The 17,822-nt window shown below is 41.2% G+C and overlaps 1 protein-coding gene across 4 annotated transcripts in view; it reads left to right on the top strand.

Moving 5' to 3' along the window:
- Nucleotides 1-16,045: 16,045 nt before the first annotated feature.
- The window catches only part of RIC1 (RIC1 homolog, RAB6A GEF complex partner 1), a 144,161-nt gene continuing 142,384 nt past the window's right edge, over nucleotides 16,046-17,822 (top strand). For all 4 annotated transcript variants that reach the window (XM_005209979.5, XM_005209978.5, XM_015472474.3 and 1 more), the window contains exon 1: nucleotides 16,046-16,408. In XM_005209979.5, the coding sequence (XP_005210036.1) occupies nucleotides 16,265-16,408 (144 nt within the window). In that variant the 5' untranslated portion in view covers nucleotides 16,046-16,264. The remainder of the gene's footprint in view (nucleotides 16,409-17,822) is intronic.

The raw sequence follows: 17,822 nt of genomic DNA, 5'->3' as shown, positions 1-17,822 counted from the left end.
CTGGCACAACTACTCAAGAATTTAAAATTTTTATTATCTTAAAAGTTGAATATTTGAATACCCTACAATCCAGAAATATGTACTCTTTAGGTATCTATTTTAGAGGGATTTTAGCACAAGTATACCAGAAAGCACAAACATGAATGTTCATGGTAGCATTTCTATAATAGTAAAAAACAAACAAATAAAATTCAGCCCAAATGTATCAGTCAGGGTTTGTTCGAAGAAGCAGAACCGCTGTGAGAAATTAATGCAATAAGGGATTTACTATAGGGGATTTAACTGTACGCAATTCCAGAAGCTGGCAGCACTGTCTATGTGAAGCTGTTGTTCCTGTATCTGATACTAGAGCTAAAGTCCACAGGACGGGAAGACAGGATGTGAAGTGGGGGGAGCAAGGACATACCGGAACCCACAAGGGTAGACTGGAATCCGCACTAGTCTTTCACTCCTCCCAAACCCCTGGTGACATTCATTGTGGAGTTAAACACACACCTGGCCCAAGAGTTGGAGAAGCTGAAGCTGACAATATGAAGGAATTGGGGAGCTATGGGCCTGCAGGGACTTCCTCCATATAAGGAAATAGGGCCACTCCTTCACTGCTGCCTTCTTTACTGAGCACAAAATGTCTCTTTGTCTTTTCACATAACCCTGAGAGGCCCAGAGAAGTGAAGTGACCTGTGACCTATAGAACCCTATTTTAAGCAGTGTCTTTCTGCATCTTTCTGCATTTCTTCTCAAGAGAGCTCATTGCAATATTTTGGATCTGAGTATCTGCTATTCCTCCTCTCCAAAGGACATTCCTGACACAGGTACTTGTGCCTGTTGCCTCTCATGATACCGTATAAGCAGGCTTAGGTAGCTTTGTAATAACAGATCTTCTTACATGATTAGCCGCCAAGGAAGTTCCTCATTCCACTGTAAACAGATGTCATCTTAGGACTGATTTCCTCCCGAATAACATAATCTTATCTAAATTTGAGCAGTGCATCCAAATGTACATTTTATTTAAATGGGAACTGCTGGCTTTCAGCTAAAGACAAATTCTCAAACCTCTGTCCAAGTTTGGTACCAAATTATCCATGGTTACTCTGCAACTACTAATCTAGTGGGGGAAACACTCTTTGGCAGAAGAGGAAGTCAGTTCCCAACCTTCATTTCTCTGTTCTCAGAGACATTGGGATGAAGTTTAAATCCATTACCAAAACATAACAATAGAATTAAAATTATTTAAGAGAGAGACTAAGTCTTTGCCAATTCATTTATTTTGAGCAAAAATAATACAATAAAGTTCCAGTACTGGAAAAGAATTTGGCTAATATTCTTAAGAACAATATCACAATATGTAACTTGAAGTGACTTTTTTCCCCTCTGTATCTAAAAGTGTTGGGCCAGAGGTAATTAATCAGAAGTGAAGCAATTTTATATTAGATGTTTTGCTGTGGCTTTAGATTTTAAATAACAAACACTTTAGTTTAAATCATTTCAGTGAGTGAAAATCTGATTCTGTAAAGTAACTAATTGGAAGTTAGTGATTTTAATTTGCAATTCTTTTCTCTGTAGAACTGTTTGTCATAAAAGTCTTCACATGGTGAGTTCTGCTACTGACTTTAAAATATAATTTAACTCACCAAAATATGATTCATAGTCCAGTTTTTCAGAGATGTATTTTTTTGTACAAAGTGAGATATGTTAGTATTTCTTTCATTTCTAAATCTCTTTCTTTATTCTTTTTTGTTAATTTATTTCACTGTAAGATAATTTTTTGTAAATATGGTACTTACTGAGTTATATTCTAGTATGGTTATTATTCAGAAACATCAAAAGAGAGACAGAGACAAAGTTCCTCCTGCAAGGGAGCCGTCAGTCACTAAAACCACCGGTCGACTGAGCATAAGACAGTTCTACATACAAGCAATAACTGGCTGCTTTGACTTTCTTTCTTTACTCCTTTGGGTCTATACTTGAGGAGTTAAGGTATCTAGATATTTGTACCTGGGCTCTGAGTACCTGCCATGAGAACTAGATTCAAGACAGAGATTAAGGTAAGGAAGTTTATTAGGACGTGCTTTTGGAATCAAACCAATCTATTGCTCTGGACTAGACCAATACTACTGTTTTGTTTATTTATTAATTTATTTTTGGCTGCACTGGGTCTTCATTGCTATGTGCTGGCTCTCTCTAGTCGCTGAGAGGGGGCCTACTCTCCAGTTGCAATACATGGGCTTTTCACTGCAGTGGCTTCTCTTGCTGCGGAGCATGGGTGGTAGACGCAGGGGGATATAAGATCCAGCTGTTCCTTTCCATGTGGATATTCTCTTTGGAATATTGATTTTGGAGGATATGTGTTTAATTAAAGAAGGCAACATTTTTTAAATCAAGGGCCTATAAATATTAGTGGCTAAACATTTTCAAAAAATTGAAATTCAATCACAATCTTCATTATCAATGAGCAATTTAGAACATAGCATTGTTACTGAAACAAATTTACTATATTTTCCAGACACTATCTTAAGAATTGAAAAACTGGTGGTTTTGCTTTTTGGAAAATATGATACATTTTCTTCTCAAAGTTTCCTTTTGTTTTTGCCTTATGTGGCCTCATAGCTCTCTCCATGCCCTGTGCATTGCTTTCCAAAATCTGTTCTTGCTGTCAGGTAGAGAAATTTAGCAACAAAGAAAAATCTAAGCAGGACCCACCCAGCTTTTATATCCTGCATGGCTGAACTTTAATGAAAGTTTGAGTTTTTCCAAAATCTGGTCTTCACTGACTGGGGAGGAAAACCAGCTTGGGGGAAAAAAAAAAATGCCTTCAGCATGTGAACCATGTAATTTTATTTGAACTCAGGAATTCCAAAAATACTTGCTTATTGAAAACACAGTTATGTTTTTGTGTTGAAACTTGTTATGGAGAAGGATAAGTGCTAGTTCTTTCCTCCACTTTTTCTTATAAACATAAAAAAAAATTAAAGACTGAGTGGCTGGGCAGAAAAATAATATGGAGGGGATGAGTCGGACCATGTTCTGTCCTGAAACCTATGCCTTCCTTGGGAGATCTGTATCTATTTTGTGGGATCTACTAAGCCCCACTCAGCTTCAGATAACCCTTTCCCCCTCTGATGAGAATTCAGGGCTCCCTCTGGCCTGATCTTCAAGACCAGTTGGCTCACTGTTCTACTTGCTGACGTCAGTGTAAATGCTGTGCCAGTAGCAAGACTAGAACTTCTGGGTTCCTGCAGGGAAAACTGGCCAAGCAGAACATTTTAAGGTCTGGTCAGGTTTAAGGGGATCCAGTGTTAAGAATAACATTAATAACTAGCATTTGGGGGAATATATACTATGTGTCAGTCGCAATACTGGGTGTTTGTTGTTGTTGTTTTTTTAATGTGAATTACCTTATTTAATCCCCACAACAATCCTTTGTGGTATTTGATGCTTAGGGAAGTTTAAGAACCCAGAGTTTGAAACCAATCAGCCTGTCTCCAGAGCTCTTGATCTTCTTCCCTATTCTGCGAGCCCTGACATTTATTAATGGGTCTCCATGTAGTAGATTGGAATCTCAGGCACCAGGGTAGCAGATGCTTGTTGGTGCCCTGCCCATGTCTCCTTGAGGCTGTACCAACTGCCAGCAACTGCACCACCGATCAGTGACTTTCTCTAGTGCTTAGAGGTCCAGCTGTGAGTATGGAGGTTGGGTGTGGGGAGATTTAATGCCTCCCAGGAGCAGCCCTTAACTACTGATTGGTAGGAGCTGGTTTATAAATCTCCAGTGCCCTTGCTTCTCAGATGCAGTAATTCAGAAGTATGGGATCTATACCGGTTCCCAGAATTCCCCAGAGGGACTAAGCACCCATTACCCATAGTGCTCACGTGCTTGAAAACACTCTCCTCATTGGTTGTCTTCCCATTCTTGCATATTTCCCTGCTGGCATTTCCTGATAACAGCACCGAAGTGAACTATTGGCATGTGTATTCTTGTTGGCTTCTAGGAGAACCAAAACAAAGACAAAGAGTAAAGGAAAGGAGGGTCTGTGAAGAAGGAGAAGACAGGTGGAGGAGCTGCTGCATTTCTGGAAGGAGCACGGGGTTGCTTCTGTAGAAAGTAGCCTCATAGGTGGTTCCCTACTCTTGAAGGCGACAGTGTCTTTGTGAGACATGAGAGAAAGGTTTCAAAGGATTATTGAATATTGACACACTGGATGGCTCTTTTATGGCTCACTTGGTGGAATGTTTGTCAGAGGTCTCTTTTGCTCCACTGTTTTTAAGTGTACTTTTGCCTAGCGTTTTAGTTGGAAGTAAGAGAAGCTTCCCTGGTGGCTCAGACAGTAAAAGAATCTGCCTGCAATGCAGGAGACCTGGGTTTGATCCCTGGGTTGGGAGGATCCCCTGGAGAAGGGAACGGCAACCCACTCCAGTATTCTTGCCTGGAGAAAGAGGAGCCTGGGGGCTACAGTCCGTGGGGTCACAGAGTTGAACACAACTGAAGCGACTTAGCACAAACGCACAACAGGTAAACTGTTTTTTATTTCCTTGATCATGGAAGGACATGGGCTTAATAACAAATATATACAGGCAGTGGCCAGCTTCTTCCAATACACCTGGCTGATAGAAGATGTTTCCTTCTACCTGGTTAAGGTAAAAACCTGGAGGGAGCTCTTGCCACCTTTGTCAGTTTTCTTGTCTTTATTACAGAGGGGAAAACCTCTGAGAACTGTAATCTTGCTTGGGATTGGGAAAGTGTAGGTTGAGGGGAGAAATTGTAATGCTCCCTTCCTCAGGGTCCTGCAGAAATTGCTCTCTGATGGGAAGCAACAGACAGTGCAGCACACAATCAAACCCCAAGGGCCTTTCACAGGAAACAGCCTGCATTTGCTCACTTTCTAAAAATGCCCACTGAGTAGGGGAGAGTCTTCCTTGGTGAATCATGTATTAAATGATGTGATGCATTAATGTTGTTGAAATACTATCCAACTGCTAAAAGGCTAATTTCTTGATTCACTTTATAGATTCAACATCCTACTTAAGTGATGTAATTCCTTCTTCCCTCTCTTCCTTCCACAGCTTATTAATATTTTCACATGACCTTTTGGATAGATTATCATTTCATTTTTGTTTAAGATATAAAGGATGTTATTTGCTAGGTGAATATGAAAATGCCAATTTCATTCATTTTCTTAGCAAAGCAATTTTTCTGCATGAAGGATTCATAAAAAATATTTTTAGGAATTGAAAAAAATAGTTAAGTCTGCCTGATACAAAATATGTATATTTTATTAGTGAGAAAATAAGTTTGTAGAGAGAGACTGTATTCAAGTTGTTAAGTGTTAGTGTTCTGGGTTCAAGTTTTGACTCCACCACTTCCTTCTTTACTCTGAACCTTGAGCCTCTCTGAGCCTTAGTTTCTTCACCTGTAAAGTAAGGATAATAATAGCTACCTCATATGGTTGTTTGGAGAAGGCAATGGCACCCCACTCCAGTACTCTTGCCTGGAAAATCCCACGGATGGAGGAGCCTGGTAGGCTGCAGTCCATGGGGTCGATAAGAGTCGGACACGACTGAGTGACTTCACTTTCACTTTTCACTTTCATGTATCGGAGGAGGAAATGGCAACCCACTCCAGTGTTCTTGCCTGGAGAATCCCAGGGACGGCAGGGCCTGGTGGGCTGCCGTCTATGGGGTTGCACAGAGTCGGACACGACTGAAGTGACTTAGCAGCAGCAGCAGCAGCATATGGTTGTTAGGATGATAAACATTAAGTGTTATAAAGTGCTTAGAGCAGTACCTAGCACATGATGAGAGCTGAATACTTGTTATTATTATTATTATCATTTGTGTAATAGCACTCATCATTAGGAAGTTCTTTGTGTCTAATTCAAAATATGCTTCTAAGGGCATAGATTGCTCTGACCTTTCAGTCTCCGGCATCATTAAAAAAAACGAATCTGACAAGATAGGTATTAGCATCTCCACTCCACAGACAAGGAATAGTTAAAGGTAGTTTAGAGGGCTAACAAGGCAACACAAAGGTGATGAACAAGGCCAAGTAGTCCATAAGCGTGGGCTCCACTCACTCATGAGGACCGCTATTGAATGACCTAAAGTTACTTCAACCCCTTGGTATCCTCTGGTCTCTACAGTGGAGTTGTTACACCCTTTGGATAGCTCTTTCACCAGGAAATTAAGAAAATTCAGATTTTCTGGAACAGAATTCATGCCCACACTTCCTCAGAATCCAGTGTAGCAGGATTTTGACTTGTTTGTATGCTGATAGGAGAACTGTATAGAGATTCTAGCCTACATACAGAGTACAGACAGAAGGCACTTTAGCTTTTAACTCCTAATCAACTCTTTATTAGCTCTTATTAATATGCATGAGAATCTTGTAGGTATTTGTTTAAAATGTTAATTCTTGGGCCACACCATGAAGGGATTCTGACTCAGGAAGCCTGGGATTCGGTCATGGAAGCTGCATTTTATTTTATATTGTTTTGTGTGTGGCAGATTCTCTTTTCTTTTTTAAATTGAAGTATAATTATATACAATATTACATGTTATAGGTGTATAATACAGTGATTCACTATTTTAAAGGTTATACTCCATTTGTGGTTATCATAAAATACTGGCTATATTCCTTATGCTATACAATATATCCTTGTGGCTTATTTTATATACAATAGCTTATAGATATCTGCATTTTAAGTGTATCTCCAGACAGTTCTGATGCAGGTGATAAGTGGACCACAATTTGGGAAAATTGATCTCTTCAATAACAAATTAACATACAAAATAGCTATTTTTTCTGATTAAAAGAGAAAAATATTACTATTTTTCTGCTTATAAAAGGAAAAAAAAAAAAAAAGAAAATGCCAGGAATGAAAAAGAAAAGAAAACTATGCATAATTATATTTTCTAGAGATGAGTACTGCAAATATTTTGATGGCTTTCCCTTTAGTTTTATTTTTTAATGTGTAGCCACTTTTTCATATCCTTTAGTACTTATAATCAAACGTATTAAATGTGGTTTCATAGATATGTTCCTTTTATATTAAGTCTTTAGTGGTTTTATAAATTAATTTTGTGTTTTAAATATATGTAAACTTACTCTATGAAATCTACTTATATTTTTGTCGAGGCTGGAGATTGGACTAGGTAATATTTCAGGCCCATTCTGATTAAGATCTCATACTTGTAAGATTCGTGTAATTCTTTGAGTGTAAGAATTAACCCCATTCAAACCTGATACCTGATACAGAATCTAAAATTACATTCTCCAAAACTTAAGCTCAAAGATTTGCTCTTGGGCTTTGTCTTTCTCTACAGATCTGCTGATGTGACATTATATCAAAGGTAATAATAACATTTGTTCAAAGATGATATACACTTGGCCAACAACTATGTAAAAAGCTGTTCAATATCACTAATCATCAGAGAAATTAAAATCAAAACCCAAAATGGATATTATCTCACATCCATGAAGACAGCTACTATTAAAGAAGCAGAAAATAACAAGTGTTGGTGAGGATGTGGAGAAATTAAAACCCTGTGCACTGTTGCCTGGGTTGAAAAATGGTTCAACCTCTATGAAAAACAGTATTGGATGTTCCTCAAAAAATTAAAAATGGCACTACCATATGATCCAGTCATCCCCTTTCTGGGTGTATTTCTAAAGGAATTGAAAGCCGGGACTTGAACAGATGTTTGTGCACCAAAGTTCCCAGCAGCTTTATTCACAGTAGCCAAAGTGTAGAAACAACCCAAGCATCCACATATGGATGAATGGGTAAACAGAATGTGTAATATATTTATACAATGGGCTATTTGCCTTAAAAAAGAATGACATACTATCACATGCTACATACAACACGGATGAATCTTAAGGACATTATACTAAGTGAAACAAGCCAGTTGCAAAAAAGACAATTATTGTATGATTCCACTTATATGAGGTGGAAACTAAACTAGTCAAACTCACAGAAACAGAAAGTAGAATGGTGGTTATTAGGCACTGGGAGGCAGGGGGAAAAAGAAGCTATTGTTGACAAGATATATAGTTTCAGTTTTACAAAATGGAAAGTTCTGGTGATCTGTTTCAGACAGGGTGAATATACTAAAAATAGTTCAGTGCAGTTGCTCAGTCATGTCTGACTCTTTGTGACCCCATAGACTGCAGCACTCCAGGCTTCCCTGGCATCACGAACTCCCAGAGCTTAGAACTCCCAGAGCTTACCCAAACTCATGTCCATCGAGTCGGTGATGCCATCCAACCATCTCATCCTCTTTCGTCCCCTTATCCTCCTGCCTTCGATCTTTCCCAGCATCAGGGTCTTTTCCAATGAGTCAATTCTTCACATCAAGTGGCCAAAGTATTGGAGTTTCAGCTTCAGCATCAGTCCTTCCAATGAATGTTCAGGACTGATTTCCTTTAGGATTGACTGGTTGGATCTCCTTGCAGTCCAAGGTACACTCAAGAGTCTTTTCCAATACCACAGTTCAAAAGCATCAGTTCTTTGGCACTCAGTCTTCTTTCTGGTCCAACTTACACCCATACATGACTACTGGAAAAACCATAACTTTGACTAGATGGATCTTTGTTGGCAAAGTAATGTTTCTGCTTTTTAATATGCTGTCTAGATTTGTCATAGCTTTTCTTCCAAGGAGCAAGTGTCTTTTAATTTCATGGCTGCAGTCACCATCTGCAGTGATTTTGGAGCCCAAGAAAATAAAGTCTGTCACTGTTTCCATTGTTTCTGAATTTATTTGCCATGAAGTGATTGGTCTGGATGCCATGATCTTAGTTTTTTGAACGTTGAGTTTAAGCCAGCTTTTTCACTCTCCTCTTTCACTTTCATCAAGAGGCTCTTTAGTTCCTCTTCACTTTCTGCCATAAGAGTGGTGTCACCTGCATATCTGAGGTTATTGATATTTCTCCTGGCAATCTTGATTCCACCTTGTGGTTCATCCAGCCCGGCATTTTGCATGATGTACTCTGCACATAAGTTAAGTAAGCAGCATGACAATATACAGCCTTGATGTACTCCCTTCCCAATTTGGAACTAGTCTGTTGTTCCATGTCTGGTTCTAACTGTTGCTTCTTGACCTGCATACAGGTTTCTCAGGAGGCAGGTAAGGTGGTCTGGTATTCCCATCTTTTTAAGAGTTTTCCACAGTTTGTTGTGATCTACACTGTCAATGATGCAGAAGTAGATATTTTTCTGGAATCTCTTGCTTTTTCTATGATCCAACAGATGATGGCAATTTGACCTCTGGTTCCTCTGCAATTTCAAATCCAGCTTGAACATCTGGAAATTCTCGGTTCATGCATTGTTGAAGCCTAGCTTGGAGAGTCTCATTTTCATCCATTAAGGGTTATTAATAATAAGCCATTCTGGCTTTATGGTTAATTAAATGATTCTTAGTAAAATTTAGCACTATTTACCATGAAGAGGACTTTGGACAAGGTAGACTGGTTAATCACATTTTCATTTACTGAAATTTAAAAAAATTTAAATGTTTGTACTTTTTAAATAAAATTTTCAACCATATGGAAAAGTTGAGTGAATAACATGTTGAGTTCCCTAGTAGCCATCACTTAGCTTCGAATATAATCAACTCATGGCCAACTTTGTTTCATACCTACTTCCACCTTCTCCACTCACCCCTAGATTATCTTGAAGCACAACCCAGACATCGTATTATTTCAGCTGAGATATTATCAATCTTCAGGAGGGCATAAATGCTAATCAAGAATCCATCCCAGAAGCAAATACATTAGCAAATATAAATACAAAAGCATCATACAAAAAATACAAAAAAGCAATACAAAAATATCATAAAGTTGAACGTTTAAAGCATATTAAACAATCCAAAACTAAAGCAGTATCATATTCAGTGAATATTGTGATAGGCTCTTATAGAGGTCCCCCCAAGTTGGGAGTGGTGTGTGCAGAATCAGAATCCAGTCAGTTTGTACCGTCATAAGAAGTCTTTTGGACTCTGTGGGAGAGGGCGAGAGTGGGATGGTTTGGGAGAATGGCATTGAAACGGATTGCAGTCCAGGGTTCCATGCATGATACAGGGTGCTTGGGGCTGGTGAACTGGGATGACCCAGAGAGATGGGATGGGAAGGGAGGTGGGAGGGGGTTCAGGATGGGGAACACATGTACACCCGTGGCGGATTCATGTCAATGTATGACAAAACCAATACAATATTGTAAAGTAATTAGCCTCCAAAATAAGGAAAGAAAGAAAGAAGTCTGTGAATGTGTGAAGGGCAGAGAGCTTACTTTTAGTTTGATGACTCAGAGTGCTTTTCCTCCTAATCCTTCTCTCTCCAGTCTTGCGACAGTGCCTGAAGCTCCACATTACTACATTCCTCTCTTTGATTTGCCTGCACTGTAGGCCTCATTTAAAGCAGAAAAGTGGGGCATTATCAATCATTAGTAACTTTGTCCTATGGAATTTTTTTTCATTACAAAAGTAACATGTATTCATTATAGACAATTTGGAAAACACAAAAAACCCTCCCAAAGAACACAAAAAAGCACCCATCAGATCAGATCAGATCAGATCAGTCGCTCAGTCGTGTCTGACTCTTTGCAACCCCATGAATCGCAGCACGCCAGGCCTCCCTGTCCATCACCAACTCCTAGAGTTCACTCAGACTCACATCCATCGAGTCAGTGATGCCATCCAGCCATCTCATCCTCTGTCTTCCCCTTCTCCTCCTGTCCACAATCCCTCCCAGCATCAGAATCTTTTCCAATGAGTCAACTCTTCGCGTGAAGTGGCCAAAGTACTGGAGCATCATTTCTTCCAAAGAAATCCCAGGGCTGATCTTCAGAATGGACTGGTTGGATCTCCTTGCAGTCCAAGGGACTCTCAAGAGTCTTCTCCAACACCACAGTTCAAAACCATCAATTCTTCAGCGCTCAGCCTTCTTCACAGTCCAACTCTCACATCCATACATGACCACTGGAAAAACCATAGCCTTGACTAGACAGACCTTTGTTGGCAAAGTAATGTCTCTGCTTTTGAATATGCTATCTAGGTTGGTCATAACTTTCCTTCCAAGGAGTAAGCATCTTTTAATTTCATGGCTGCAGTCACGACCTGTAGTGATTTTGGAGCCCGAAAAAATAAAGTCTGACACTGTTTCCACTGTTTCCCCATCTATTTGCCATGAAGTGATGGGACCAGATGCCATGATCTTAGTTTTCTGAATGTTGAGCTTTAAGCCAACTTTTTCACTCTCCTCTTTCACTTTCATCAAGAAGCTTTTTAGTTCCTCTTCACTTTCTGCCATAAGAGTGGTGTTATCTGCATATCTGAGGTTATTGATATTTCTCCCAGCAATCTTGATTCCAGCTTGTGTTTCTTCCAGTCCAGTGTTTCTCATGATGTACTCTGCATATAAGTTAAATAAGCAGGGTGACAATATACAGCCTTGACGTACTCCTTTTCCTATTTGGAACCAGTCTGTTGTTCCATGTCCAGTTCTAACTGTTGCTTCCTGACCTGCATACAGATTTCTCAAGAGGCAGGTCAGGTGGTCTGGTATTCCCATCTCTTTCAGAATTTCCCACAGTTTATTGTGATCCACACAGTCAGAGGCTTTGGCATAGTCAATAAAGCAGAAATAGATGTTTTTCTGGAACTCTCTTGCTTTTTCCATGATCCAGAAGATGTTGGCAATTTGATCTCTGGTTCCTCTGCCTTTTCTAAAACCAGCTTGAACATCAGGAAGTTCACGGTTCACATATTGCTGAAGCCTGGCTTGGAGAATTTTGAGCATTACTTTACTAGCGTGTGAGATGAGTGCACTTGTGTAGTAGTTTGATCATTCTCTGGCATTGCCTTTCTTTGGGATTGGAATGAACACTGACCTTTTCCAGTCCTGTGGCCACTGCTGAGTTTTCCAAATTTGCTGGCATATTGAGTGCAGCACTTTCACAGCATTGTCTTTCAGGATTTGGAATAGCTCAACTAGAATTCCATCACTTCCACTAGCTTTGTTCTTAGTGATGCTTTCTAAGGCCTACTTGACTTCACATTCCAGGATGTCTGGCTCTAGGTCAGTGATCACACCATCGTGATTATTTGGGTCATGAAGATCTTTTTTGTACAGTTCTTCTGTGTATTCTTGCCATCTCTTCTTAATATCTTCTGCTTCTGTTAGGTCCATACCATTTCTGTCCTTTATTTATTTATTTTTTCATTTCTGTCCTTTAAAACACCAATATTTTAGTGAATTTTCTTCCATTTTCTCCTAGGCATTTTTATACATTTTTTTTTCATGAACATGGGATATTTTACATACCGCCTTTTTTGTGCTTTCATTCAGTTCAGTTCTGTCGCTCAGTCATGTCCGACTCTTTGCGACCCCATGAATCGCAGCACACCAGGCCTCCCTGTCCATCACCAACTCCCGGAGTTCACTGAGACTCACGTCCATCGAGTCAGTGATGCCATCTCATCCTCTGTTGTCCCCTTCTCCTCTTGCCCCCAATCCCTCCCAGCATTATAGTCTTTTCCAATGAGTCAACTCTTCACATGAGGTGGCCAAAGTACTGGAGTTTCACCTTTAGCATCATTCCTTCCAAAGAACAGCCAGGACTGATCTCCTTTAGAATGGACTGGTTGGATCTCCTTGCAGTCCAAGGGACTCTCAAGAGTCTTCTCCAACACCACAGTTTAAAAGCATCAATTCTTCAGCACTCAGCTTTCTTCACAGTCCAACTCTCATAGCTGTACATGACGACTGGAAAAACCATAGCCTTGACTAGATGGACCTTTGTTGGCAAAGTAATGTCTCTGCTTTTGAATATGCTATCTAGGTTGGTCATAACTTTCCTTCCAAGGAGTAAGCATCTTTTAATTTCACGGCTGCAAGTCACCACCTGTAGTGATTTTGGAGCCCAAAAAAATAAAGTCTGACACTGTTTCCACTGTTTCCCCATCTATTTCCCATGAAGTGATGGGACCAGATGCCATGATCTTCGTTTTCTGAATGTTGAGTTTTAAGCCAACTTTTTCACTCTCCTCTTTCACCTTCATCAAGAAGCTTTTTAGTTCCTCTTCACTTTTATTACTTCATAATATATACTGAATATACTTCTATGTGATTAAATTTTCTTCCCCAGAACTTTTATTTTTGCAAAATATTTAATTGTAAGGAAGGACTATAACTAATGTCTTTTGAAGGACATTTAGATTATTTCCTCTTAGCTATCTTCGTGGGGTACATTCTTAAAGCTAAACTCTGTGCATACTAGTGTTTATTTCTTAAAAAAATCACTAAAGGAAAAGAAATTGTTGGTTCCAAAGGTAACATATCTTTAAGCTCTCTCTCTCTCTTTTTAAAAATGTAATACCAGCTACTCTTTGAGCTTCCCTGGTGGCTCAGACCGTAAAGAATCTGCCTGCTATGTGGGAGACCTGGGCTCTATCCCTGGTTTGGGAAGATCCTCTGGAGAAAGGTATGACAACCCACTCCAGTGTTCTTGACTGGAGAATCTTAATGGACAGAGAAGCCTGGCAGGCTACAGTCCATGGGGTTGCAGAGTAGGACACAGCTGAGCGACTAAGCACACAGCACACCAGCTACTCTTTAGAAAAATTTCACGAACTATTCTTCCAGCAACAATTTATAAATGTACCTCTGTTCCTGTGCCCCAACACTATTGCTTGTAATTAAAAAGAGTCCATTAGTTTGATACATGAAACCTTGTACCTATTAGATTTCCCTTACACTTTAGTCTTAGCTCAGAATAGAGTTCAATAAGTTTGACTTGAAAGTGACGGTGATGTGCAGAAAGGAAGAGAAGGTATATCCAGAGCATAGGAATTGCTAGTGTATTTTACAGATTAATGTTAGACTATGATATCTGAAAGTTTGAAAATCCCATTCATAGGGTTTCTATCACAATGGAGGGGGGGACTCTTAAGTAAGGGGTTGTGGAGAGAGTCAGATATTTTACTTCTCCCTGGACAGGGAGAAAGGCCTACAGGATCTCACTGCCTGGAGCAACTACCACAGGTCAGTTCAATCTAGAAATCAATAGATCTGTAGAAGGAAGACCAGTTCTTTTCAGAACTGGTGACTTTAGGCATGTCCACCACTCTGGTCCTGTTAACATCACACCAATATTACCTACCTTGAAGATTGGCTACGGAACAAATCAAGTCATGCATTTGAAAATATTTTCAAACCTTAAATGCTACAAAGGAGTGTGTTAGGGAAATTAGATTATAAATCAGCTAGGAAAGTTAAAACTGAGTGCAATGAAAAGTACTTACAAATTCTTTAAACTGTGTGTGAGTGCAGTTAAATGCTGACATTTTGGAGGCACGTGAGAACAAAGACCCTCTGAAGGAGAGCTGGGAGAAATACACCCTCAGGAAATTTTCAAGTGGAACTGGTGCCCTGTAACTTAACTTTAATTTCCTCTCTCTTTCTGCCAAATGCATAACTGAATCTGAGAATGTTAGATGACTGTATGATGCAACTGTGTTATTTTTCTACAATTTTATATTAGCAAGTCAAGAAACTGCGCTGGGCCTCTTTATTTGTCTAATGGTGCAGTTTAGTTGGATCAGGGTTTCATCCAAATCTTCCTTTGACAAATATTTTCAGTTTACTATCCTTACTATTTAATATGTTCCAGACTGCTATGCTGTTTGTCGGGAAAAAAACACCAGGAAGGAGACACAGTCTGGCCACAAGAGGCTGGTGAGTGGTGAGGCAGTTTAAACTTTGCTTTGAGGAATCCTGGATTCTTTGATCACCTTCTGGGGAATGCAGTGAATGTTTAGGAAAATTATGGAAAGTTACATATTTTGCTATGAGTACCAGCTACAATACTACATCTGATATGGATTAAGTTAGTTTCCTTTCTTGCTGTTTATTTATTCATGTGAGTTAACTTAAAAAAAACAAAACAAAAACTTGGGCTCTTAAAAAAAAAACTTTTAATTGAAACACAGGGAAAATTTCAGACTGTACAAAGACACAGATAATGAGAGAAAAGTCTTTTAATCCAGAACCCCTTTCCCCTACTCAACATTCCCTCGCCACTCCTGCATCCTTCTTTTCAGAGGTAATCCCAGGGTCAACGCTTAAATAAACTCTTATTGTTAAGGTGATCGCTGGGGTTCAAAAAGTTAAACATTGAACTACAGAATCGCTACAGTCGGTTCCAGTTCCAAAATTAAATCACATACTCTACTGAGAGTGCAAAAGAGAAAGCCTTGCCTTGTCTAACATTATGGCTGGTAAATGCACACAAGTTTGCAAACCGAATTAAAAAATATACACTACATTTAGAATTCCTGAAGGATAGAGAACAGGATTAAGGCACTTTCACGGCAAGTGGTTTATTTATGAATTGAAATAAAGGCCCCCTCTAGCGTGTAAACTCCATGAGGGCAGGGACTTCACCACCAGCTTTCACTGCAGACCTTGGCATACAACAAGGGTTCACTGGACAAGGGACCCCACAACCCTGCACAGAGACCGCGGCCCACAGGCCAGGACAGGAATTGGAGCACCAAACGTCACGTGAGTCGCCCTCCCCTGCACGTGCCCCGCGACCCAGGCGATGCAGCTCCGGACCCACCCCCACCAGAGACTTCACCAATCAGGGAAGGAAAGTTAAATTTGGCCAGGCAAGGGGCGGTCCCAGCTACTAGTCTCCGAGTTGCTGCGTCTTGCCGGCTCGGCCCACTTGTCGCCGAGTCTCAGGCATTAGTCCTGCCTGCTAGCCTTGACTATACAGCCTACTTAGCAACTGTGAGGCGCAGAGGAGCCAGAGCAGGGCTAGGCGCATGCGTGTTGAGCTGAAGCCCAAGGCGGAGTTTCAGACAGCATAGGGGAGTGAAAATTATCTCCAGTACGCACGCGCGCTGCAGCCCTCACAGGCAAGACACACGCGGCGCTGCGTGGTGACGCCAGTGCGGCCCGAGGAAGGGGCGAGGCCAGGGCCGGGGCGGGACTTCCAGCTCCTCCCGCCCCCTCTCCATCCAGACTCTCCCTCCCCCTCCTACCCCCACACTGGGCCCCGTCTGCGCTGGGGTGCCTTCGTCGCTTAGCGTTGTGTCGGCCTTGCCCGGCCCGGCCAGAGGGCAGATGCCCGGAGCTGCCACCGGCGCCGCCGCCGACTCGGCCGGTGGCGGTGTGGGAGACGGGCGTCCGACCCTGGGCCGCTGAGTGTGACGGACGGGGCCGGGGGCCGCCTGGCGCCGCGGCGTCTGAGGCTCCGCGCGGACCATGTATTTCCTGAGCGGCTGGCCCAAGAGGCTGCTCTGCCCTTTGGGGAGCCCGGCCGAGGCGCCTTTCCACGTTCAGTCCGACCCCCAGAGGACTTTCTTCGCCGTACTGGCCCCAGCTCGCCTCAGCATCTGGTACAGTCGGGTAAGTAGAGCCTCTCGCCTCTTCCTCCCGGCTTCCCGGCACCATCCCGCCCCCACCTTCCACCCAGAGTCTGGGACCCCTGCCCCTTCGCACCAGACCCACTCGTCTTCGCCCTCCTTGTTCCACCTCCTTGGTTGCGCGAACCCCCGGATCTGGACACGTCCTCTGGCCAGGGCTCCGGGGGGGATGCCGTCGCTGCTGCCCCAAATCCCTGCACCTCCCTGCGTTGGGCCGGCGGCCGCGCACAGTGCGGACCCCACGCGCTCCTTCGGCCGAGCCCAGATTTTCCTTCCTCTCTCTTCCCCCTTTCGCCGAGGAACAAATTTGGTTAAACTTTCCACAACTAGGAATCTGGCCGCTGTTGTGTTCCTAGTCCTACCTTGCTTTAAAGACCATTGTTTTGAAGTTGGGGAAAGCCTGTTGGGCTTTACCCAGTCAGTGCCAGACTTGACATGCGGTGATAACATTTCTACAACTACAGCCAGAGGTTTTTTTTTTTTTTTTTTAATACTGAAGGTCTGATAACCCAATTCCTCGCCTTACCCTAACATCTCTCCACTTTTAGGTCAGTTATTTTCTCTGCAGCTCTTGGACTCTTCTGTAGAGAGTTATAGAGGGGTTAGTAGGAGCGGAAGTGGGACTCAATCTCTCCGCTCGCCTCTTGGTATTCGCACCTGGAAGTAATAAGATTTGGGAAGCGCTTGAACCAGTGTTCTGTTTTTGCTTTCTGTGAATCGTGCTTTTTTATTTCTTGTATCTAATTAGTGAGTGGTTGAAAGAATAACTTAAAAAATAGCTGGTGGGTTTCCTTATTTTCCTTGAACGCTGCTACAGGTCTGTTTATAAGCAACAGAATAGAGTATAAAAATTTTCCCCCACCTTCCCAAGAGAAGGCGGTGCTAGTGTATGTCAGAGTGAAGTTGTTATGCCTTGAAAGCTGATTTTTACCAGGTGGAAATAGGTTTCGATCTTAGCTTTGTTAGATACATGTGAAATACTGGGTTTAATCAAATTAGTTAAAACTGTCAAATCTGTGTGACTATTTGAATGTCTGTCTATGCTTTGACTATCCTCACACACAGCCCTGGTAAAAGTAATGATGAGATTTAGGTATTTCTGGTATCTTTTATATGACTGTAATAATTAGGTTTTAAATTATAGTGTTTGCCATTAAGTTTTGGTTAATTTTTAAATACGTCTCAGAACAAAACAGGGCTTTGTGTTGTTTTGTTGTCACAAAACAGCAATGTGACACTTCTGTCTGGTGCTTGATTGCATGTTTTTATGTATTGCATATCATCTGGTTCTTAAATGAGATACTAATTCATTTACATCATGTATACCACTTGAGTAATTTCTTTTTTTGTTTGTATATATTATTTTTAAGGCATATAAAAAAATTAGGTGAATTTTA

This window comes from Bos taurus, chromosome 8, assembly GCF_002263795.3.
Source record: "Bos taurus isolate L1 Dominette 01449 registration number 42190680 breed Hereford chromosome 8, ARS-UCD2.0, whole genome shotgun sequence".
In the NCBI taxonomy this organism is placed as follows: Eukaryota; Metazoa; Chordata; class Mammalia; order Artiodactyla; family Bovidae; genus Bos; species Bos taurus.
Note: the sequence above shows the minus strand (reverse complement) of the source record. Positions and strands in the feature narration are given on the sequence as shown.